At 53.5% G+C, this 23,170-nt stretch overlaps 1 protein-coding gene and 1 long non-coding RNA gene across 16 annotated transcripts in view; one reads left to right on the forward strand and one right to left on the reverse strand.

Moving 5' to 3' along the window:
• LOC113608660 (DNA-binding protein RFX2) overlaps positions 1–23,170 on the forward strand; it is a 166,110-nt gene that overhangs the window by 93,876 nt on the left and 49,064 nt on the right. For 13 of the 15 annotated variants that reach the window (XR_003428375.1, XM_027085345.1, XM_027085343.1 and 10 more), the window contains 3 exons: positions 1,642–1,795; positions 2,795–2,837; positions 6,459–6,467. Coding sequence is in view for 14 of the 15 variants with exons in the window: in XM_027085345.1 (XP_026941146.1) it covers positions 1,642–1,795; positions 2,795–2,837; positions 6,459–6,467 (206 nt within the window). In the remaining variant the exon portion in view is untranslated. The other 2 variants (XM_027085346.1, XM_027085347.1) reach the window with 1 other exon arrangement.
• On the reverse strand, positions 13,545–15,289 carry LOC113608667 (uncharacterized). Its single transcript, XR_003428384.1, has 2 exons — positions 14,988–15,289; positions 13,545–14,710 (listed from the first exon to the last, which is right to left on the reverse strand). It is a non-coding gene; the product is annotated as an uncharacterized LOC113608667 (long non-coding RNA).

The following is a 23,170-nucleotide window of genomic DNA, read 5'->3' on the forward strand; positions in this document are numbered from 1 at the left end:
CCAAGCACCGCTTCCAGGCATGGGGAAGGGAGGGTGGGAGGGGGTGAGGGGTGAGGGGGGCCCCTTCCCAGGGACCCGTGGTCTGTGTTCACTCGCTTACCTTTAGGGAGTCAGCCATACGGAGCCAAAGGAGCTTCTGAGCAGAAAACACATCCCGAACCCCGAGCCTGTTCCCTGTGCCCACTTAGGCGGCCTTCGTCTTCATTCTTTGTGAACATTCTTCAGGTGACCTTTGCTTCCTAAAGTGCTCATCTGGACACAGGCAGGCACCACCCAGGTCCCCTCCTTGGCTGCCCTTCCAGGGCATCTCGAAGCCACAGCCGGCTGGAGCCAGCTCTCCTTTTCCACCGCTGAACCAAAGTGCCGTCAGAGCGTGTCTGCACACTGGCCCGGAGAAGATGGATGCAAGAAGCATCAAGTAAACGGATTTGCTGTCGGCTGTCTTTGCCGACTTGCCCGCATGCCCCGTTGCTAACACACAAGCAGGCAGCAGTTTCAACCTGTTAAAAGATAAACTGAGGCTCGTTAAATTTTCAAAAGATTCTTTGAGGGACCTCCCTGATGGCACAGCGGTTAAGAGTCCACCTGCCAATGCAGGGGACACGGGTTCAAGCCCTGGTCCGGGAAGATCCCACGTGCCGCGGAGCAGCTAAGCCCGTGCGCCACAACTACTGAGCCCGCTCTCCAGAGCCTGCGAGCCACAACTACTGAGCCCGCGCGCCTAGAGCCCGTGCTCCGCAGCAAGAGACGCCACCTCAGTGAGAAGCCTGAGCACCATCTGCAGGGAAGACCCAACGCAGCCAAAAATAAATAAATAAATAAAAACGTTCTTTGAGCAAACATCGCTTTGAAGGCCAAAGCCGTTAACAGGCTGCCCGGACAGGAGCAGGGGGAGAGTTGTTGACACAGAAGGAAATGATTCGATGGCTGCAGCTTGGGTGCTCTGACAGATCTCGCCGGGCCCTGGGTGCTTGGACTCCAGGGTGGCAGGTCCGCCCCGGAGCGATGCCCCGGGGTTCCTCTCCTGTCTTGTCCCTTCCTGTTTCTTTTCTCGGTACCACAGCGATTAGACGTCACTGAGAGTAGGTGAGTTCTGAGCTGGAGTGTCCAGGTGTTTGGGGCCACGTGGCAGTGCACGTACAGGCCAGGGTTTTTGGTCGGGGACCACGTTTAATAACTCCTTTAGATCGGCGCTCGCTTTCTCTGGAAAGAATCAGATAGTAGATCTTTTTGAGGGGTAAAGTTTTCCAGGCACACAGCACATCAACGACAGGCACAGCCAATAAAACTTTATTAATGGATGCTGCAGTGTGAATTTCAGGTACATTCCATGTGTCGTGAAATACAATTCTTTTGACTTTTTTTGCCAACCATTCAAAACTGTAAAAACCATTCCTGGCTGGCAGGCTGGATCTGGTCTGGCTTGGGCTGCGGTTTGCCAACCCCTGCTTTGGATGAAAGAGGCAAAGGTGCCCTGAACTTGAATCTCGTTTTTAGGCGCCTAAAACTGCTGGCTAAGGATGGGAAGGATGGGAAAGGCCGCGGGGTGGTCTGGGAGGCTGGCAGGGCCCTCGCAGGCCAGCTCGGGGCTGGAGGGGAGCCTGGCGTCCCGGAGGTGCCAGCCCGTGTCTGCCGCCTCAGCTCCATGGTGATCCGCGACCTCACGCTGCGCAGCGCCGCCAGCTTTGGCTCCTTCCACCTCATCCGGCTGCTCTACGACGAGTACATGTTCTACCTGGTGGAGCACCGCGTCGCCGAGGCCACTGGGGAGACGCCCATTGCCGTGATGGGAGAGGTGAGCGCCCCCGGGATGAGAGGGCCGGCCTCGGGGCCCGAGAGAACACGCTCGTGGGGGCGGGCGGCGGGTGGGAAAAAGCTCACCTGCCCCAGCAGGACGGACCCTGGCTCCTCTGTCCCCTACTCACGTGGCCCGGGCAGGATTTCCACCTCATTGAAGTAAAATGCACAGAAAGTAAAATGTACCTTTTTAACCATCTCAGAGGAAACAATTCAGTGGCATTTAGTACATTCACAGCGTTGTGAAACCACCACCTATCTTGTTCCAGAACATTCCATCACCCCAAAAGAAAACCCCACCCCCTTGGCAGTAAACCCCCCAGCCCCTGGCAACCGTGAACCCACTCCCTGTGTCTGTGGATCTGCCTGTTCTGGACGTTTCCCATCCATGGAATCACACCCTGTGTGTCCTTCTGTGTCTGGCTTCTCGCACTGAGCATCGTGTTCTCGAGGTCCGTCCACGTGGTAGCGAGTGTCGGTGCTTCTGTCCTTCTTCTGGCCAAACACTGTTTGACTGCACGGATATGCACCACCTTGCTGATCCATCACCTGTTGATAGATGGGCTGTGTCCACCTTTTGGCTGGAGTGAATCGTGCTGCTGTGAGCATTCATGTACACATTTTGTTTGAGCACCTGTTTCCATTCTTTGGGGTATAGACTGAGGAGCAGAATTGCTGGGTCATGACAGGGTTGTTTCAAGGAAGAAATGAGGCGACACTTGTAGAGCTTTTAGTACGTGGTAAGCCCGTGATAAACAGCGGCTTTTCCTTCACTGACCACTCAGAGGCCACAGCCCTCCAGCGACTCCCAGGCAGGGCCCTGGAAAGTGTTAGAGGGGCCACACCCAGACACCCAGCAGCCTCAGGGCCGCTTCTCACGGCAGAAGCCCTCTCACTTACAAAGCGAAAGCCCGATTCCTCTGTGGACGAGGACATTGCTAACCTTCCCCGGCACCTGCTCTGCGGAGGGCCCTCACTCCGGGCTTCTCTCTTTCAGTTCAACGATCTTGCCTCCCTGTCGCTGACACTGCTCGACAAAGGTGGGTGTGTCTGGGCTTTCCCTCCTGTCCTGGGCCTGGTGGCGATCAGGGCGGCCCCTGGGGCGGGGACACTGGGCAGCAGCCCACTGGGGGCTCAGAGCAGAGGCCCTGCCCCTCCTACTGGATTACGTTTACTCCTCTCCCTGGTTCCCTGCACACCAGGCCCCTCAGCGCAGGGCCACGGACAGGACTGGTGCCGGTGCTGGGGCTGGCGGGGTGAGGGCCTCCTGCGGCCACGTCCAGAGGGGGAGCAGGGCAGGTGGGCCAGCGAGCGCCCCCCCCCCGGGGCCCCATACCCTGCCCCGTGGAGGTGGGGGGGCCCAACCGCCAAGGGCGATGCTGCCGGGAGCACAGCCCAGGCACGTGGGCATTGGTCGTGGGGAGGAAGGCCTCCAGGTTGACTGGGTCAACCCAGGCCCAGGCTAAGGCAGTGCCCTGCCCTGGCCCCTTCGCGCCCCCTGAAGATGTGCCCCGCGCCCCACCCCGCCTCCACAGATGACCTCAGCGAGGACCGTGGAGGCAGCGAGGCCCGCTCGGAGGCCCGAGGCCGGGGCGAGCCCCTGGTGAAGCGGGAGCGCAGCGACCCCAACCACCCGCTGCAGGGCGTCTAGCTGGGCCGCGCTGCCCCGGCTCCAGGTCCCAGAGCTCCGCCGCGGTAGTGCCTCCTTTACTCTGAGTGCCGGGGCCCCTGGGCCAGGGCGCCCTTAAAGGACACGCTCTCCCTCAAGAGGAAAACCGTTGTGACCGCGACCGAAGCTCAGATGGGGCGCCCAGACCCCTTTTCCTTCTTCTGAATGTTCCTTCCCCCACTGCAAACATCCCCCTCCAGAGCTGGAAGGGGCCGTGCTGAGCGAGTCGCTACCTCCACTTTGGGCATCTCCCCCTGCCAGCTCGTTCCGATTTGCACCCTGATTTGAAAAAACTCCAGCGGGTCCCGGGGAGGAAGGGATGTCCCGCAACCGTCGGGCAGCGCCAAGCGGGCCGTGTCCCCGCAGCCCCCCTCAGGCCCTGTGGTGGGAGAGGCCATCTCGGTCCTCGCCCCGTGGCCTCCTGCCCTGCCGGCCGCCAGGCACCCCGTCTCTAGACCCCGAAGGGATCAGAAGCAGCCGCCAGTTGCGTCCCCGGACGGCGCGCATCCCACGGCCCCACGTGGCTCAAAGAACACGTCACGGAAGCGGGCCCGCTCGTGGTGGGGGCGGGGCCTTTCCAAATCAAAGCCAGAAGCTTGATGAGCAACCAGAAGGACTGTGAATCTGTCCAGGTTCACAGCCAACGTCAAGTTCAACTGTGAGGTCTGGAATGAGTTTGTTCCAAGGGGGCCGGGAGGTCAGGGTCTCCGCCGCGCCGTCAGAGGGCAGCCATCCTGCCAAGTCTGTGCACGAGCAGCCATGCCTGAGCCCCACTCCACAGAACCTTCCAGAACGTCTGCCTTAGAAGTAGCGATCCCAGAGCACTGGGACCCCGGCAGGTCCCATCTTGAACTGCCCAGGGTCCAAACTCTCCTCTGGGGACAAACGGATCCCAAGGGCTGTCCCAGCCCTGACCTCGAAACTCTCCAGATCTGTGTCCCTCGTAACGTGTTGCACCAGTAAGCCCTGTGCCAGAGTTCCGCTCCCGAAGCAGCTGCAAAGAAGAAAAACAAACCTCTGGTCTAAGAAGCATCGACTTCTCAAATGCAATAATTTCTCCTTTTGGAAATATGTTCATACAAATAGTTTTGTGCTCTAATTGTTATTAGAACATTCCTTATGAATGTGTATATCGCAGTATATTCAGTCCGCCATGTTGTTTTCTCATTCATGCAGAAGGTACTAATGTAAACTCACGAGGCCTTTAAACACCCTACTTCTCGACAAGCAGGAGCGCTGTGCATCCCTGGCGCCCGCAGGTGCCCGGGGAGAGCAGCAGGGAAGGACGAGAAATCTCATTTTAAGAAACCAAAAGCCCGTCATGATCACAACGTGCGTGTGGTCTTAAAGTTGCAGACTCAGATGAACTCAGACAGAAGGAATGTCTTTAAAGCTGCATCTCCTTTCCTGGGAGACGTTCAAGCTCACGGCTCCCGGATTGTGACGCCTGCCTTTTCTTCCACGTTTCTGCCTTATGCTCTGTCTAGTCCTTTGCCGGATTCCGCGAGGAGGAATATGAATGACGGTAAAGACACCAGCCTTCCGAGCCCGTTCTCGTTTCCCGTTGCAATAAACACACTGAACGTGCCCGTTGTGGGTCGCAGTCCACGCTCCAGCCTTTGCCCCGCCGCCCACTCCAGTGGCCTTGGAGGACGAAGCCCTCCCTCCCACACTCCCCTGGCCCTGGCACAGCCAGCCTGGCCAGACCTGGGCCACACGAGCCCAGGAAGGGAGGGCAGCAGTGCTCTCCTCCGGCTCTCTGGGGAATGTTCCAGAAGGAGCATTTAGCAAGGCCAGAGAGGGCAAGAAAACAACTCTCAGCCCAGGATGGGCGAGACTGTAAACAGACTAAACTGGTTCAGAGACGCAGAATAAATCCACGCTCCGGCCGCTGACACGGCACACTGGTTGTTTACGGGGTTAATCTGGTAAAGCGGTGGGGCCCGAACTTCAGAACCCCCTAAGAATCAGGGCGTGAGCTTCTTCCAAAATCGCCAGTTCCTGGGCGCCATCCCCAGAGAGCCTGGCTCGGGGGCTGAAGGTGCGGGCCCGGCATCCGTACTGTTGTGACCACCCACTCTGGGGGACCGTGACACAGGGCATTATAGGACTTTGAAGAAACCCTGCAGAGGAGAGCGATGCGCTCAGGAAGGGCCCACGGGGGGAGGGTGTTCCAGAAACGTGGACGCAGTTCCCCGTTAGTCGCCCATAAAAGCTGCTTCTCAGGGGCCAGGCTGGTGCCCCGTGTGCCGCCGGAGATGCTCAGCCTTGGCCCCAGCCCGGGCCCCTCTGTCCCGGGTGGAGGCCCTGGGGACCCCAGGTGACACTAAAATCATCCATCGCTATCCCAGGCTGGGAACTCCAGGGCCTGCGCTTGGCTTAAGGCTCTGCTGCCACCATCCTGAAATTCTTAAAGAGTTTTCCACCAAAGGGCCCCTGCTTTAATTTTGCACTGGGCCCCACAAATACTGTGGCCAATCCTGGGGAGGAGCTCTCAGACCCAAGCATGCAGCCTCCCGTCAGCCGGGTGGCCAGGTCCTGACTCCAGGCCGACTCCTCTGCCAGGCTCTCAGAACCCAGCGGAACCCAGACTCGTCCCTACCCTCCCGTGGTTCACGATTTCAGCCCGAGGCCCCCTGAGCAGCACCAGCTCTTGCGGGGAGCAGGAGCCGCCCCTGAATCTTTCCCCTTGGAGATCCCGGCCCAGGGCCAGGCGGCAGGGTCCCTGGGAGGGGAGAGCACCTTAGGGCCTGGGTGGCTGGCGAGGCTCTTGAGCACAGGAGATGCCCACGTGATTCCTGCCCCAGGAGCTGGAGAGGAGCCGAGGAGGGGAGGCTGCCGAAGGCCCGTGGGTCCCTAGCCCATTGGGTAGGGCTCCGGGGCACAGGCACAGCAAAAGGGGGACCCAGTCCTACCAAGAGCCTCCAGGAGGTCCTGACCAATCACAGTGGCTTCTTGTCATTGTGGTCCATTCTTCTCTTCTTTTTGACAGTCTTCCAAGGTAGGTGTTAACCCCGCCCACCATTGTGCACATGGGGAAAATGAGGCTGCTGGCTGGAATGCAAGCAGGATGGCTGGAGCCCCGGCAGCCATCTTGGACCTCAAGGTGAACATCATAAAATAAGGATGGCAAAGCAATGAGACAGAAGGTACCTGGGTTCCTGGTGATCATTATAACCCTAATGGCCCTGAGTCAGAGTGCAATAAGCCACAGTTTGGGAGGGTTGCAGGGGGACCCATAGGCGTTCTAGCCTCCAAGAACTCTCTGGTAGCAAGAACTCTGAAGTGAGATGCGAGGCGTGCATGCGCGCGCACACACACACACACACACATACACATCAGCTGCAGGAATGCTAAGTAAGAAGGGAGAGATTCTCCCTGGCTGGGAGTCTCACCCCCACCCCAGTTTTCTTCCCACTTCTCTGGCTGCCCCCCCCACCCCCTGCACCTGGGTCCTGCTCCTTCCACACCCTCCATGACCTCATCCACGTGCTGCTGACTTGCTCCACAGCTGCCTGCCCACCCTGGCTCAGAGGTTCGTGGGTGCCTTGCCCTCCAAAGGGCAAGACAGGAGCTCAGCATCTGACGATCCAGACCTCCTGCCTGTATCCCCATCCCACTGCCTGAGCCAGAAACCCAGGGCCACCTGCATGCTCTCCGTCCCTCCTACCTCCTCCAGACTGCCCCTAACATGGCCACTGGTTCCTTCCTCCTGGCCACTCCCTGAGACCTCCCTGCCTGGAGATGCAGCAGGGCAGCCGGGCTTGGACAATAGCTGTGCCCTCAGGTAAATTACTTAGATCAGTTTCCCCATCTGGGAAAAAGGGGTAATAAAAACACCTACCTCACAGTGTTGTTGTGAGATTTAAATAAGTTGATTTATAGAAAGTACTGGAGTAAGCATTCAACAATTGTTTCTCAACCTTGGCACCTTTGGCATTTGGGGTTGGCTAAGTCTCTGGGTTAGAGGAGGGACCTTTCTGGACACGGGGGGGGCATTGAGCAGCACCCCTGGCCCACTAGCACCCCACCCCCACTAGCACCCCACCCCCAGTGGCGAAGACCATAAATATCTCCAGATACTGATTGCCAAGTGTCCCCTGCCCCCAGGTGAGAACCACCGGGTAATCGCATTCTCGTTATTATCAGTTCTCTGCATCTTTCACACCTTGGCAACGATGTCACTTGTCTTTTCCTCCCGTGACCCACTTGCTGCTCTGATTTTTTTTTTTTTTAAGATAGCATGATCCTTTTTAAAAAATATTTATTTATTTGGCTGCACCAGGGCTCAGTTACGGCATGCGGGATCTTTAGTTGCAGTGTGCAGGACCGAACCCAGGTCCCCTGCATTGAGAGTGCGGAGTCTTAACCACTGGACCACCAGGGAAGTCCCTGCTCTGACTTTCTGCTCCTGGAACTCACCCCAGTGTCTCATTTCAGGCTCTTTCACCTTCATTGCTCTTCCCACCTAAACTCCACTCCACACACACACCCCTTCCTCTTTAGCATTCATCTTAACTGACACCTCCTCCAGGAAGCCTTCCTGGAAGATCCCCAGCTAGATTAGGATGGATCCCTTCTACCCCGTATTTCCTGCACTACTTTATTATGATTGTTGGCAAATCTCTTTCCCATGAGCTCTGAGGGTGAGTAGCTCTGATCTGGCTTGCTCAATACTGTATTTCCCACATCTTGCACAGATAAAATCAAATTCATTCAGGAGGCCACCACCACCATTTTTTGATATAATCGAAGCTGGGCTTTAGAAAGACTTATTCTGGTGCGTGGATCACACACGAAGAAAATGGAAGCAAGGGGGTCACTAGGTACTTGTGAAGATGGTACAGGCCGGGTGGGGGGTCAGAGTGTCGCAGTGCAGATGAAGGCGGGGGAGCAGAGGCAAGAGGGCTGCTAGAGCAGCAGGCCAAGCGGCTATGAAATCAAGTCGGTGGATTTGACCCGTTTTTCTTTGTAATGGACCAGGAGAGAAATAGAAAAGATCAGGAGTGTCAGTGTAATTAGCAAAGATAACTATGGCTTTGTAACATCTCAGTATATGTTATACGATGTGTGTGGACATACACATACGGGATTGGGCTGCATGTAAAGTGTACTGAACATACGTACGTATTGAAAGCCACAGTCCTAGAGACTAGTCCTCACCTACGCTGAGGTCATGGACCCCTTTGAGGATCCTCTGTGATGGACGCCTGTGGGGTCTTGCTACCAAGCATCTACCTGTTCTACCTTCTTTGGACATAACACTCCGATTCCTTCTGGGCAGTGACCCTTCTTCCCACCGTTTGAAACACCATCTGTAAGTGGGCGCTTGCACACACTGAAGGAGGCTGCTCCTGGCCGAGGGGACGGAGGGGACGGGCTTGACATGTGAGGTGGCCCGGGGTGAGCTGGGAGGGAGACAGGGAGGGCTTCCTAGATCTTGGCGAGGCCTGGGGGTTGCACCCCGGGAGTGACGGCCCATGACCTCAAAATGGACGTCAAACTCCCCTCTGTCAACTCTCTTCTGTACAGCTGTCCACTGGACCCCTCCACCTAAAGGCTCTCGCTCAATGAATAACTGACCAGAGCATAAAGTGGCTAGAGTTGGGGAAAGCAGGAGGGGGCAGGGATTAATAACGTGCCCTGCCATGCTGGACGCATCTGACCCCCTCCTCCTCAGAATCTGAATTGTGAGCTGAATATAAGACCGAAAGCAGTTGAAGTTTGAGCATTCTCGGGAGGTGACCCACCGGTTCCCAAGACCCACTGGAGCTGCCCAGTTTCTTCTCTTCTCTCTCTGATCTTAGGAACATGCTCATCACTTGCCAGCAAACTTTCCACTTGCTTACATTTGACAGAGGTGTTTTGGGGAGTTTGCAAGCAGTCTCCAAACCGATACACCCTCAGTACCCATGAGTCTTGCAGGCAGTTGCAGAAGGGATTCTCAGCACCCCCCCCCCAAAGCCCTCCCAGGATAAAAAGCCCCTGTTTTAGACATGCCTAATGCTGGGAGTGTAATCAGAGCAGCCAGCAACTACCTGACCTGTTTCCCAGAAGATGACAGGCCTCAGCTGGGGCAGAGCCTTTGCGTTTCTGCAAGTTTATTAGAAGGAACTAAACTGCTTTTCATCCTAGAGCCCAGTTTTCATTTCATTCCCAATCCTCTGCTGCCCCCCTGTGGTCACTGTGTGACACAGCCTCTTCCTTTTCACCCCAGGGAAACCAGCCAGCTCGGGATTTTGCCTAGAATGGAGGCTGTTTTGTTTACTAAAATGGCAATCATGCATGGAAAGACCACAAGCAATGGAGTGCAAGAGCTAGCTGCCTCTTTTCTCCATCTGCCTCTCCTCCTCTTCCTCAACTATTCCCTATTTATTTGTCTCCCCACAAGATAGTCAATAACTACAAAGGGAAAAGTATCAGTGGTAAGCTGGCCGACACCGGTGATCTGAGTTGTAAATGGTACAAATTGACATCAGGTGCCTCCTGATAGGTTCGTCCATGTTATTTACACCAAAAATTCAACACCTGAATTTAATCAGGAGGAAACGGTCAACAGACCCAAAATGAAAGGGTATTCTTCAAAATAGCTGGGCAGCACACCTCACCAGTGTCATGGGGAAGGAAAAATAAGACAGAGGAATTAATCCAGACTAAAGGAAACTGAGGAATAATGACATCTAAATGCAACAAGGAATCCTGGACTGGATCCTGGAACAGGAACAAAACACTGGCAGTCAGCAGGTGAGACCTGAATAGGTTTTTATGCTAGTGAATCGTACTGCATCAGTGTGAATTTCCTGGTTTTGGTCATCGTGCTGTTTACGTAAGATGTTAACATTTGGAGAAGCTGGGTGAAGGCTGTATGGAATTTCTTGGTGCTGTTTTTGCAACTTCTTTGTAAATTTGAATTTTTTTTCTTTTTCTTTTTTTTTTTTAGGGTTAGGGTAAGTCTGAATTTATTTTAAATTGAAGGTTAAATCTTTTTAATTACAAAGAGTACAATCAGCATTTCCTCCTAGCTCCATACCACATTTAGCTGCTGCAGAATATGGGAGTGAGAGAAGCTAGTGCACCCAGCTCGAGTCAAGGGTTCCCCTCTTGGCCTCAGCGTCAGCTGCAATGGACACCTTGCTGTCAAGAACTTGACCCTGTGGACTGCGGGGCTGGGTGGGGGGGGGGAGGCGCGGAGGGGGTGTTGGGGGGCGCTGCCGAGCAGAGGAGGCCAGGAACTGTAGCTGATTAATATCTGGGTCCTCACCCTCTGCGTGGGGCTGGGCACAGAGCAGATACTTCACGGGGCCAGGTCCCTGCCCACGATGGGAAGATGAGAACAGAATTACAGCTGTGAAAGCCCTTTTTCCTGGGCTTGGCTGTAGAGAAGGAAGTTCCCAGTTCTCAGAGCTCAGCCTGGGCTCGGTGGGTTGGGGGTTCCTCAGACTTCTCTCCTGATGAGCCAAGAAGGAAGCAGGCAGCAGAGAGGTCAGATGGTCAAGGGAAACCATCTGGATCCCTCCATTTCCCACTTCCGACCCTTGTCTTGGGAAAAACCTCAAACTCCTCCGAGAACTCTATGGCCTACAAGGCCCTGCATGGCCCCTCGCTCACTCTGCCCTGGCCACACTGAGCTCCTCGCTGTTCTCCAGCTCAGCAAGCTGGTTCCTGCCTCAGGACCTTTGCACTCACTGTTCTGTCTAGAGTGCTTCTCCTGCAGGTCTTCTACTAGAATGTCATGTAGAACAGTGTGTCAGGCACAGTAGGTGTGGTGGATATATACTGCTGTGTAACAAATATTCCTAAACTTAGTGGCTTGGCTCATAACAGCAACTATCATTTATTTTTCATGGGGGGTGAGAAACAGGAAGGGCCAGGCTGGGCAGGTCTCTCTCAGGGCTTTGCCTTTCAGTGTCTGTTTCAGCTTCCTTATAGAATGGCAGCCTCAGGGCGGGTGGACAGCTTCCATGACGGCTGAAGGCTTTTAGGGCAACTGTTCCAGCAAAGCAGGCAGAGGTTGTATCCTCTGTCCCTGTCATGACCCAGCCTCGTAAGTCACATGCTATCATTTCCACAGACTCTACTGATGGACCAGTAACCAGCCACTCCCATTCAAGGGAAACAGAGCCCTCACCTCTTTTTTTTTAATTGAAGTATAGTTGATAAACAATGTTGTTAATTTCTGCCGTACAGCAAAGTGATTCAGTTATATACATATATATATACATACATTCATTTTCATATTCTTTTCCATTGTGGTTTATCACAGGATACTAAATATAGTTCCCAGTAGGACCTTGTTGTTTATCCATCCTATACTTAATAGTTTGCATCTGCTAATCCCAAACTCCCAATCCATCCCTCCCCCGCCTCCCCTCCCCTTTGGCAACCAGAAGTCTGTTCTCTTATGTCTGTGAGTCTGTTTCTGCTTCGTAGATAAGTTCATTTGTGTCATGTTTTAGATGCCACATATAAGTGATATCAGGTGGCATTTGAGACCTCACCTCTTGATGGGAAGAGGGTCAAAGAATTTGGGGCCGTTTTAAAACCACCACAGTAGGTAATCAACAAATATTTGTTTAATAAGTAAATGTTGAGGACTTCCCTGGTGGCACAGTGGTCAAGAATCCGCCTGCCAATGCGGGGGACACGGGTTCAATCCCTGGTCTGGGAAGATTCCACTAAGCCCGCACACCGCAACTACTGAAGCCCGCGCACTCTAGGGCCCGCGTGCCGTAACTACTGAGCCCATGCGCTGCAACAAGAGAAGCCACCACAATGAGAAACCCGCACACAGCAACGAAGACCCAGCGCAGCCAAACAAAAACAAAAACAAAAACGTTGACTAAATTAATGTGTAAGAGGAGACCAGATAAAGAAAGCAAAGGAACTAAGGGCCACGATGTTGGCAGCCTCGGCACTGGGAGAAGAATTGTGAAACCAAGGGAAATTGAGTCGCCTCGTCAGGCTGATGGGTTTAGCATCTCTCCACGTCCCTTAAAAAACCACAACTGGATTATATTTAGCAAGCGGTGACATGTTGCTGGGAGTTTCCCAAAGTGTGGGATGGATGTGGTATATGAAATGACTTTCGGAGACATGCAGACAGGGCATTAAATGACAAGGAATCTCGTGGATTAGAGTTACCCCATTTTCAATTCTCTCACTCCTCATCGCGTTTTCAGTTGAGTGATAATGTGCCTTTAATATGCCTCCAATACTTTGCTAATCTCTATTTACATGAAAAAAACAAAAAAAAAGCAGGCTTGGGGCACAGCACCTTGGCAGGCAATAGTTATCTACCCAGAATTTAAAAACATTGTTTTGTTTTCATGTTTATCTCCTATTCGTGATAAACAGTTATCTCCTATTCGTGGCTTAGTGGTTTTATACTTGAAATGGTGATCTACAGTACCTATTTAATGTAAACTTAAACTAATAACACTTACTCAAGAGAAGTTATAGATAACGAAATGTACTGAATAGAATGATACCAATAAGCTAGAAATGAGCAAACCTAAGTCTACACGCTGCAGGTGACCAACAGTGACATTCTAGCTATTCCTTAAGAATTTCTAGGACTTCCCTGGTGGCGCAGTGGTTGGGAATCCCCCTGACAATGCAGGGGACACGGGTTCGAGCCCTGGTTGGGGAAGAGCCCACATGCCACAGAGCGACTAAGCCCGAGCGTCAACAACTACTGAGCCTGTGCTCTAGTGCCCGCGAGCCACAAGTTTAAAAAAAAAAAAAAAGAATTTCTAACCAAGCTCTGTGGCCTGTGCCTTCAGCCCGGAGGCAAAATCCAGGATAGCGAAATCAGGTGTCTATTGGGTATCTTGCTAAAATGCAGATTCTGATTCAGGTCTGGGTTGGGGCCTGGGAGTCTGTATTTTCAACAGATTTCCAGGTGATGCTGATGCTGTTTTGGGGGCTGCAGCAAGAAAGCAGCAGGCTCTAGAAGAAGAAAAAATCTAGTGTGCTACTGCACACCTCTGCTCAACTCTGGTTAGTGACATTCACATTGGTAGCTTGAAATCAGCCATAGCTGAAGTATACTTATACCAAGAAAACCAGCACTACCAGCCAGGGTCCAATTGATTGTTTTATTGTCTTCAAGACTTAAAGTGATGGGAAAACAGTAAAATTTACAATAAACTATACACACACAGGCACACATATAAACACAGACAGAAACACACGTTCTCCCCCCAGAGAAGCAGCTGTTGTTAAACATTCACCACACCCCATTGGTTGTACAGAAATGTATAGAACAACCATGTAAATACACGTGTCCTAGAGTAGAGGTTGGCAAACTTCTATAAAGCCGCAAAGAGTAAATATTTTCAGTTTGTTGGCCCGACAGTCCGTTAAAAGGGCTCAGCTCTGCTTCTGCAGGTCAAAAGCAGCTGTAGACATTATGTCAATGACTAAGTATGGCTGTTTTCAAATACATCTACATTTATGGACACTGAAATTTAAATTCCATACAATTTTCACATGTCATGAGCAATTCTTCTTCTTTTGGTTTTCTCCCAATAATTAAAAATGTGGCCCACAGGCTATAGGACCTCCTCCTCCAGATCATACTGGAGCAGGAGTGAAGCTGGGACTCAAACAGGAAAAAAAGGGACACAAAGTCCCAAGCAGAGGGATCAGCCAGTGCAAAGATCCTGAGGCTGGAAGGGGTTTGGTGAGCTCCAAGGACACAGAAAGACCCATATGGCTGAACTGCAACGAGCAAGGGGAAACATGGCAGCAAAAAACGGGGGCTTTGTAAGCCTAAACAGGAAGTTTCGAATTTATTCCAAGTTCAGTAGAAAGCCCTTCGGAAGCACTGAGAAAAGATGTGCCCTTGATCTAATTCACATTTTTAAAAGATTCCTCTGTGTGCTGCTTATTTCATACGAATGAAAGGAAAGAGAGCATTGAGAGAAAGATGCTATTGGGTTTTCCAGGAGAGAGATGAGAATGGTCTGGCCTGGAGTAGGGAGAGAGAGCCCTGCTGGGGAGAACGGGCGGATCTGGGCTCTATTTAGGAGATGAGGCAGAGCCCGCGGGATGTTGCGTAGCAGGTGAGTCGCGAATGAGCCCAGGGCGTCCAATATTCTCCCCTCAGTCCTGGGGGGTGGGGGGAGGGAGCGGTCATCAGCCCACGTGATCGGTGAAGACACTCGGTGAGGCTCGGTGCCAGGCGCTGTTCAGTACGGGGCCTCAGGGGCCAGTCGTCCTGGAGCTCCCATTCTGATGGCTCTGTGAGGTCAAGTCCCGGATCAACACCTGTGCCCCGCCCCGCCATGAACCTTCCCTTTGGCCAGTGATCCTCAACCTCTGACCTCTACTCCCCCCAACCATCCCCCACCTCTCCACGTGGCCTCAGAAAGTTTGCCTAAAGTACTGGTCCCTTAGAAGGGGAAACTGAGGCCTGGGGTGACACAAGGCGCCCCACGACCCCTTACGGGCCTCCCTCCGGGCCTCGGGACTGCGCACGTGGAAAGCCCCGCCCCCCCGCCCCGACCCAGGGATCTACCTAGGAGAAGGCGTCGGTCGCGGCGCCCTCCACGGTTCAAGCTCCCACTGAGGGTGCGAGGCCGAAAAACAAGCGGAAAGCAGCAGCATGAAGACCCACTCCGGGCGCGCAGCCGCAGGGAACGCAGATTCCCACATTACTCGCGGCGCGCGCGAGGCCCACTACGCGTGCGCCCTGCCCTGCCCACGCCCCCTCGGTCGGCGGGAAAAGGAGGCGGGGGTGGTTAATGCGCAGGCGCGTGCTCCGAGCTTGGCCCGGCTCGGACCCGGATCCCGAGAGCTTCACCGCGCTGGGCTCCGCGCGCAGCCGCTAACTGCCCGCTTTGCTCGGAGTCGACTTGGCAAGTGCGCACGCGCGGGAGTTTCTGGCAGAAGGCAGACGAGCCCGGGCCGGCGCGGGGCCTTGTGGGAGGGCTTAAGGAAGTAAAATGGCGGACCTGGCGAACGAAGGTAGGGGAGGCGCCGTTGGGGGCCAGCCGGCGGCTAGGGAACGGGCGGCGGGAGGCCCGGGGGCCACAGGCCCGAGGGCTGAGCACCCCGGGGTGCGGGGGGCCTGTCTGCTCCGGGAGAGCGGCCCAGTGGGTCCCTCAGCCGTCCCCCATTGCGTCCCCTCAGGCCGGGCTCACCGGCCCGGCCCATCATTCCCGGTAGCCCCGGCCCTGCCACCGTCTGGCCAGACGGCTCTGGAGACGGCGGGGGCCGCGGCCCTGAGGCCCTTTCGCCTCGCAGGCCAGGCCGGGGGCCGAAGGGGGCGGGAGCGCGGCCTCAACGCCTCGGCCTCGGAAGTAAATGGATCTCCGGGCCTGGTCGCGGGCCCAGCGCGCCACGCTCCCTCCCCGCCCCCTCGTTCTCGGGGACCCCGGCTTTCCCCCTTCCCCTGCCTGGCTGCCGAGCCGGCCCACCCCCCGGTCTGTGGGCTTCTCATCCTCCGCGGGCCTGCCCCACGCCGAGGATGGAGAACGTCTTGTTTGTTTTCACCCCCACCCCCAATTCAGCCCCCCAGTTCCCGCCAGTTCCCTCGGATCCTTCCTGGCGACCCGAGAGTCGCGCCTCGTCTCCGCTCATTTAGGTCCAGCCGCAGGGTGTGAGCCACTGAAAGCCCTGGCGGCTTTTCGGCCCTTTTTGTTGGTTGCACTTCCAGAGGGAGAGACAGAGACTGTGCGATTCCCTCCTCTGCGGAGCGCTTACATCCTGGGTGAGCGATTTTGACAAGGTTACAGTTCCGAATGGCCCAGGGAAAGCGCCGCATCAGCCGCTGTCTGATGAAATCAGCCGTGGCGTTGAGATCGCTAGTAGCTTCAAGACCTTCTGAGGCCTATTTTTAGCTCCCTCCGTGTCTAGGTGCACAGCTACAGGCAGGCCATCTACCTGCCTGGCCCTGATTTCCCCCCATACCCTGCTGCCTGCTGGCCTGAGGTTTGTACTGAGCTGCACGAGTGCACGAATGACAATAATAAGTGCTCACCCTGGTGGAGCATTTGGAGTGCTACCAGGTACTGTTCAAAGTCTTGGGCGCGTGTGATCTGGAGTAACCCTCGCTCCTCACAAAAACTCCCGGAGGAAGGTACCGTCGGCTCCTGTTCTCCATGAGGAAGCTGAGTTAGAGTGGTTAAGTTACTTGTCCAAGGCAGGTCACACAGCTAGTGAGGAGCAGGGATGTGGATCAAGGTGGTCTTGATCACCACCCCCTCCCGCCACGCAGGCCGCAAGTCTTTGATAAGACAAAGGAGCCAGTGGAGGGTTGAGGCATTCCATTCACAAGATGCATTTGCAGGCAGAACGGGGACTGGATAAATGGGAGTCAGTATGACGCACTCTGTGTATTTGTGTACTGGGCTCATTCATTTTCTTGAATTCAAGACTCCTATGCGACGTCGCGTTCGACATCTCCACTTGGATGTCCAATAGCCACATCACACAAAACCCCTGTCTTTCTCCCCCAAACCCGCCCAGCCCACCGTCCTTCTCCACTTGTAGTAAATGGCAAGTCCATCCTTTGAATGGCTCAGGCCAAACACCTTGACGTCGCCCTCGACTCCTCTTTCTCTCTCATGCCACAGCACATCTTGTCAGTTCTACCTTAAAAATCTTTCCGGGGGTGACCACCTCTCACCACCACCGCTGCCGCTGCCTGGGCCTCCCTTCCACCTTCAGCCAGCTGACAGTTTGCCAACCCCAAAGGCAGATAGCCCCTGAGACCTCCCTGTCCTCCTCTCCCGCCACTCTGTCCCCGACGGGCCCTGCTTTATCCACTCTGGCTGTCTCCGCGTCCCTTGCATGGTCCACATCCTCTCTCCTGTATGCCTTTGGACCCGCTGGTTCCTCTGCCTGAGTCAGCCTTCCTGCACATGTCCCCACGCTCGCTTCTGCCCCTCCTGTAGGTTTTTACTCACATGTTCCCTTATCGTTGAGAACTTCTCTGGCCACCTATTTCAAATCGTATCCGTGTTCCCTATCCCCTCTGCCCCGCTTCATGTTGCCCCACGGCACTTATCACCAACCGGTGTGCTAGGTCTACTTGTTTGCTTCTAGAACGTAGGCTCCGTGAGGGTGAGGATTTTTGTCTGCCACTGATGGATCCCCCACCCCAATTAGGATAGTGCCTGGCGCAGAGTAGGTGTCCAAGAAATGTTTGTTGAAGGAATGAGTGAATTCATCAGTCAGGACCTTCGTGGTGAGGTGTACCTTTGAGCACAAAGGGAAAATTATGGATTCCTGTTTTCCAGGGACACCATTTCTAGCATATGCGCTGACACATGAGCTGTCGATTGTAAATTGCGTAGTTGAACAGGTTAAGTGTAAGATGGAGAAGACGGACTGTTTTGTAGTACTTAAAGTTTTTGCCTAGTAAATGCCACACTCACCTAGTACTTTGCCTCTGACACTAGTTCTGGCCTAGCTGTCTCCAAAAAAAATCAAATCTTAGTGGTCTTTTATGCCTCTCATATCTCTGCCGCCCTTTAATTGGGTGTCATGTGTTTCTCCACTCCATTTCTGGTTTGGGCTTGCGCAGCCTGCTAGGATCTTTAATTTCTTATCCACTGTGTGAACTGGGACTTCCTTGCCTATGCATTTTGAAGCTTTAGGGACTGCGCCATATGTGTGCTTTCCTACTTGTTGTTTAATCTCAGACGCTCTCTCGGCTTCTGCCTTTCCAAACTGGGATCCTAATCATAGCCGTCCTCACACCTGGGCATCTATAGAGACAGAAAACAGCACGGGCGACCCCAACGTGCAGCTAGGGTTGAGAAGCCCTGGCTTGAGTAGTACAGGTTAGGAGTGCTGTGCTTGTGTGGAAAGAAACACTTCCAGTTGTGTATCCAGTACGGCATCTTGTTGGCCCTCCTTACCATGGTGATCTCAGCTGTGACAGCAACTCCCACGGCCCTTTGTTGGTAGTCCTGTAGTCCATGACTATTAAGGTCCAACTGGAATGTTTCTCTCCTAGGAGTGTGTGAGTGTTGTACACTTGTGTCCTGGGATATTCTCTTCTGCTTGGCATTTCGCTACTGATACATCCCAAAGTCGTTAATCATCCTGTCTCTGGAGTTATTCTGCCTTGTAGACCGGCATCGGGTTTTGAAGGCAGCGTTTGGTCCCTGGTAAAGGTAAAGAGACTGAGAAGAGGGTGAGCAAAGTGTATTTGAGCTATAGGAGATCTTGGATTCTAGATCCCAGCCTTAAAAGATACCATGTGCAGGGCTTCCCTGGTGGCGCAGTGGTTGAGAGTCCGCCTGCCGATGCAGGGGACATGGGGGTTCGTGCCCCGGTCCGGGAAGATCCCACGTGCCGCGGAGCGGCTAGGCCCATGAGCCATGGCCGCTGAGCCTGCACGTCCAGAGCCTGTGCTCCACAACGGGAGAGGCCACAGCAGTGAGAGGCCCACGTACCGAAAAAAAAAAAAAAGATACCACGTGCACATGACGCCTTGCCAGCCTGCGGACACGCAGGGTGGAAACCCAAGAGACCATATAAAGCAGGGTTCTCGACTTTGGCCCTATCGACATTTTGGACCTGGTGATTCTCTGTTGAGGGCCTGTCCTCTGCTCTGTAGGATGTTGAGCATCATAGCAGCATCCCTGACTACACATAAGATCCCAGTAGCACACACCCTCCCCTGCACCCCTACCCTAGGGGTCGTGACAACCAAAAATGTCTTCAGACATTGTGTAGTGTCCCAGGGCAGGAGGTGGGGAGAATCACCCTCAGTTGAGACCCTCCATATAAAGTGATGGTTGGGCACAGGCTTTGCATTAGAGCCGGGTTTGTGTTTTTACTCTGCCTTGTACTCTCTGAGTGACTTTGGCCAAATTCTTAACTCCTTTGAGCCTCAGTTTTCTCACCAACAAAATGAGGATAACAATGATCTTATCTATCCCATGGTTGCTGTGACCCTTGGCTGAATTAACGCATACAAATTCTTTAGCGCCTATCTCAGCCCGGTAATAAACAGTAAATAGTAGCTATTTTTACTGTGGTGGACTTACGTTACAGACACATTTAGCTGAAGTGCTCAAAGCGAAGCAAGAGAGGGCAAGAAGTGAGTCTGAACAGTGCAGGTGAATCCACCCTCACTGAATCCACCCCCTGGGGTGAGCCCAGGATGAGAGGCAGCCAGAGCTGGGCTGTCCGTCCTCTTAGGTTCTGTCTTGACTTTGATTGTGTGATCATCTAGGCAGGGGCTCTCAGCCTCGCCACTCTAAGCATTTGGGGCCAGATAATTCTCTGTTGTGGGGCTGTGCTGGGCATTGTAGGATGTTGATCAGCTTCCCTGGTCTCGACCCACTAGATGCCGATAGCACCCTCCCCCCTCCCCCAGTCATGTCAACCGGAAGTGTCCAGACATTGCTCAGTGTCCCCTGGTGGGGGGAGCCTCCCCCACACAGTTGCCCCCCATTGAGAACCCCTGATCTGGCCAGACCAAGTATTAGTCCAGAGATTTTCAAGGGTTGTTTGGTTTTCATCAGTTCTCACCTTACTTTTTGATTTAAAACCTAACCCCAGAGAGGATGGGATGCAGCTGAGTTTTTATTGATGAGCTAGAACTCAAAACAGTTGGAATCCTCAGTTCACTTGATTCTCACCACCCCCTTCCCCTGCCCTAAACTTAATTCTTAGGAGAAGTGAGAAGCAATTTTTCAAAGTTTTCATGAAGTTATGATAAACATTAACCCTGGGGTTTGTCCTGAGGTCAACTCTTGCATGCCTCTCACACCCGGGGCAGATGGGGCCTGGCGGTAGCTGAGGGTGCCATGCTAAAGTCTTTATGTACTTGGAAGAAAATAAGTTTTGACAGGGATCCTGTGTATAGACAGAACAGCTTGCAGTTCTGCAAGTTTAAAACTTCTCCACCACATCCGCAGCCTGCCTCCCAGTTAACTGGAAAATGGACTCACCCCAGCAGTCCCGTTGCCTGCGGGCATCATGGGGTATGAGGGCCGGTCGGGATCTGCTGTGTGCTTGTACGCTGAAGGAGCTGGAGAGAGAGGAGGCGACAGGAAGTTCCTAGGGTCAGAGCCAGGAAGCTTAGAATGGCCTTGGGAGCGGGGACCGTGTTTGGGGCCAGCCAAGGGGGCATTTTAGGTACCAGTCGAATTCCTGCCTAGTAAGTGAGTTCAGGCCCAGAGAATAGGCTGGGGTAGAGTGGGAAATGGGGGCCATTTGGGGAGCAATGGGATGCATCTGGGGGACTTGAAAAGGGCCTTTCTCATGTAATGGAAACTACCTGGGAAAGGCAGCTGGTATTGACCTGGCTGAGCCTTGGTAGCTCTCCATGGTACTTTGAAACCATCAGGAGGCAGATGGGTTTGCTTCGTTGTCTATTCAGGATCTGGTGGTAGTGCTGGCAGCAAGCAGCAGGGGTTCTCTGTTTTGTTTGAAGGGGTTTGTTTTTGCCACCTCGTGCAGTAACCTTCCTGTGGTTCCACGAGCCGTGTTCGTTGTGGCTGTGCACTGCTTGGTAGAAAACTATACAGCACAGAGTCTCAGAGTAAAGTCCCTGTACTCCACTTCATCCTTGGTTGTCTTGGCACTTGGTGCTATTGCGTAGCACTTGCTGTGAATATTAACCCTGACCGTGCTTCACGCTTATTTAAGGAGGTTGTGGAGGAGAATTAAAACTGATGCTTTGACTGCACCATTGGAGATTGTTGCAGGAGGTCCGCAGTGTCTAGGACCCCACAGATGTTTTACGACATGGAGCCAGAGTCAAAAACCACAGGCAGAAGTTGTAACCTTGCTTTGGGGGCAAGCAGACATATATAATTTGGCTCATTTAGGTTTGTCTTTGTTTGCTTTTAATTAGGAGGCAATACTTAAGAATTCCGAGATTTCAGGGGAAAGAATAATCCAGGTTTCTGATTTCTCTTGAAAAACAGCAGCCAGCCTCAGCCTGCGTTCCTGCACAGTAATGATTTGCCAGGACTAAGGAGCAGCTGCCACCTTGAGATAGACTGTGCCTTCCTAGACACCGCGGTCTCCACCGACTTGCTTGGGACCTGGCCCGCTTCCCCCTTTTCCAGTGCCTGCCTGACCTTGGCTGCCATTTGGGTTTCAGCCCTGTCGTAGCACCTCTTAGACAGATGCTTGGCCTGAGTGGGGCCTATAAGGAGATCCATGTGGGTTTCTCCCCTGTCTCAAGCCTCAAAGGAATTTTAGACCGGAACTGACTGGCAGGCTCCGGTTGATAGCTTGTGGCACAGTCGGAAGTGCCCTTGGTTTGTGTCTTGTCTCTGCCACTTACTTGCCCAGGAGCTTGGGCAAATTGTTTGACCTCAATTCCTGCATCTGTAGAATGGGAACGATGCTAATCAAGTCTGAGGATTGTTGTGTGAAAGGAACATATGGCATGGGATTGGCCCACTGGTAGGTGCGGATCTATGTCAGTTACTACTGGCTGTTAGTCTTCTGATTGGATGCCTAGGTAGAGAGAAAGCTCCTTTCGGGTTATAGCCAAGTTTCATTGAGACATTCCAGTGGGATCTGTCCTGTGTATCGTGGGATGTTTGGCAGTGCCCCTGACCTCTACCCAAATGTCTCTAGACGTTGTCAGATGTCCCCTCGGGGGCAAAATCGCACGTGTTTGAGTACCCCTGTGTTAGGGGATTCTGTTGACCCTCCCCCTGCCAAGAGACTGTGCAACATAGTCATCTGATCTACTAAAGTCCTAGGATGCTGCACACATTTAAATACACAAACGGAGCCGGGAGGGAGAGAGGAGGTAATTCACAGATGCTGGGGCATCACCCTGGTTTGTGCCGTCTGAGCCACGGAGAATTTACTTTGGTGTATAATGTGAGTTAGGGATCTGACTCAGTCTTTTTCTCATCCTCAGCACAGTTGATATTTGGGGTTGGATCATTTGTGGTTGGGGGAGCATCCTGTGCACAGTAGGAGGCTGATCAGCATCCCTGACCTCCATCCACTAGATGCTGTTAGGAACTCCTCCCCATCGTGACACCCAGGAATGTTTTCAGACATTGCCCAGTGTCCAGGGGGTGGAGTTGGGGGCAAAACAAAAGTGTCCAAGAATAAACTGTTTGCCAACTAGAGCTTAGGGCTCACCCTCCCAACCTTTTTTTTCCATTATGGCCTTTTGGCCGTTGTAGGCATCATGGACTTCATGTCCCTGTTAAGGGGGAACAGTGTTTTCCGTGACCTTCAGCACTGTTCCAAGTTCCAGGGGGGGACCTTCCGAGATGCTCTGCATCTGGGCCATTCCCTTTCACGGGGGCTGAAGCCCAAGGCTGTGTCTGTAAGAGGAGTCGGCCTGTCCCAGTGTGCCCACCTCCAGCCACTGAGTCTAGGAGCCCAGCTCATCCTTTCCAATGGATCATTTTGACTCACTGGGCGCTCATTCTCCTGAAACCTGACAGAGACGACAGCGGTTTCTCCATGCACGTGTCTAGGCGGTAAGCTTTGCTTTTGCAGTACATTTTAAATGCCTTTGCTAAATTAAACTCCCCCAGGCTTGCCACACAGAATTTCGAGAATTCATCAGCCCAGAATTAACGCCTGTGTTGCATCTGTAACAGCAGAGCGGGAGTGGGGAAAACAGTTTGGAGAGTTTGGCTTCTCAGGTGGCAAGAGTGAGAAAACAGGCTACCGTTTGCTCAGAGGAGAAAGGATGTTTTGCAGCATTGATGTGGCCGCCGGGGATCTGAGAGTCCAGGGCCTGGGTTACTC

This window comes from Aethalodelphis obliquidens, unplaced genomic scaffold, assembly GCF_003676395.1.
Source record: "Aethalodelphis obliquidens isolate GAN/ISIS:26980383/991018 unplaced genomic scaffold, ASM367639v1 scaffold53, whole genome shotgun sequence".
Lineage (NCBI taxonomy): Eukaryota > Metazoa > Chordata > Mammalia > Artiodactyla > Delphinidae > Aethalodelphis > Aethalodelphis obliquidens.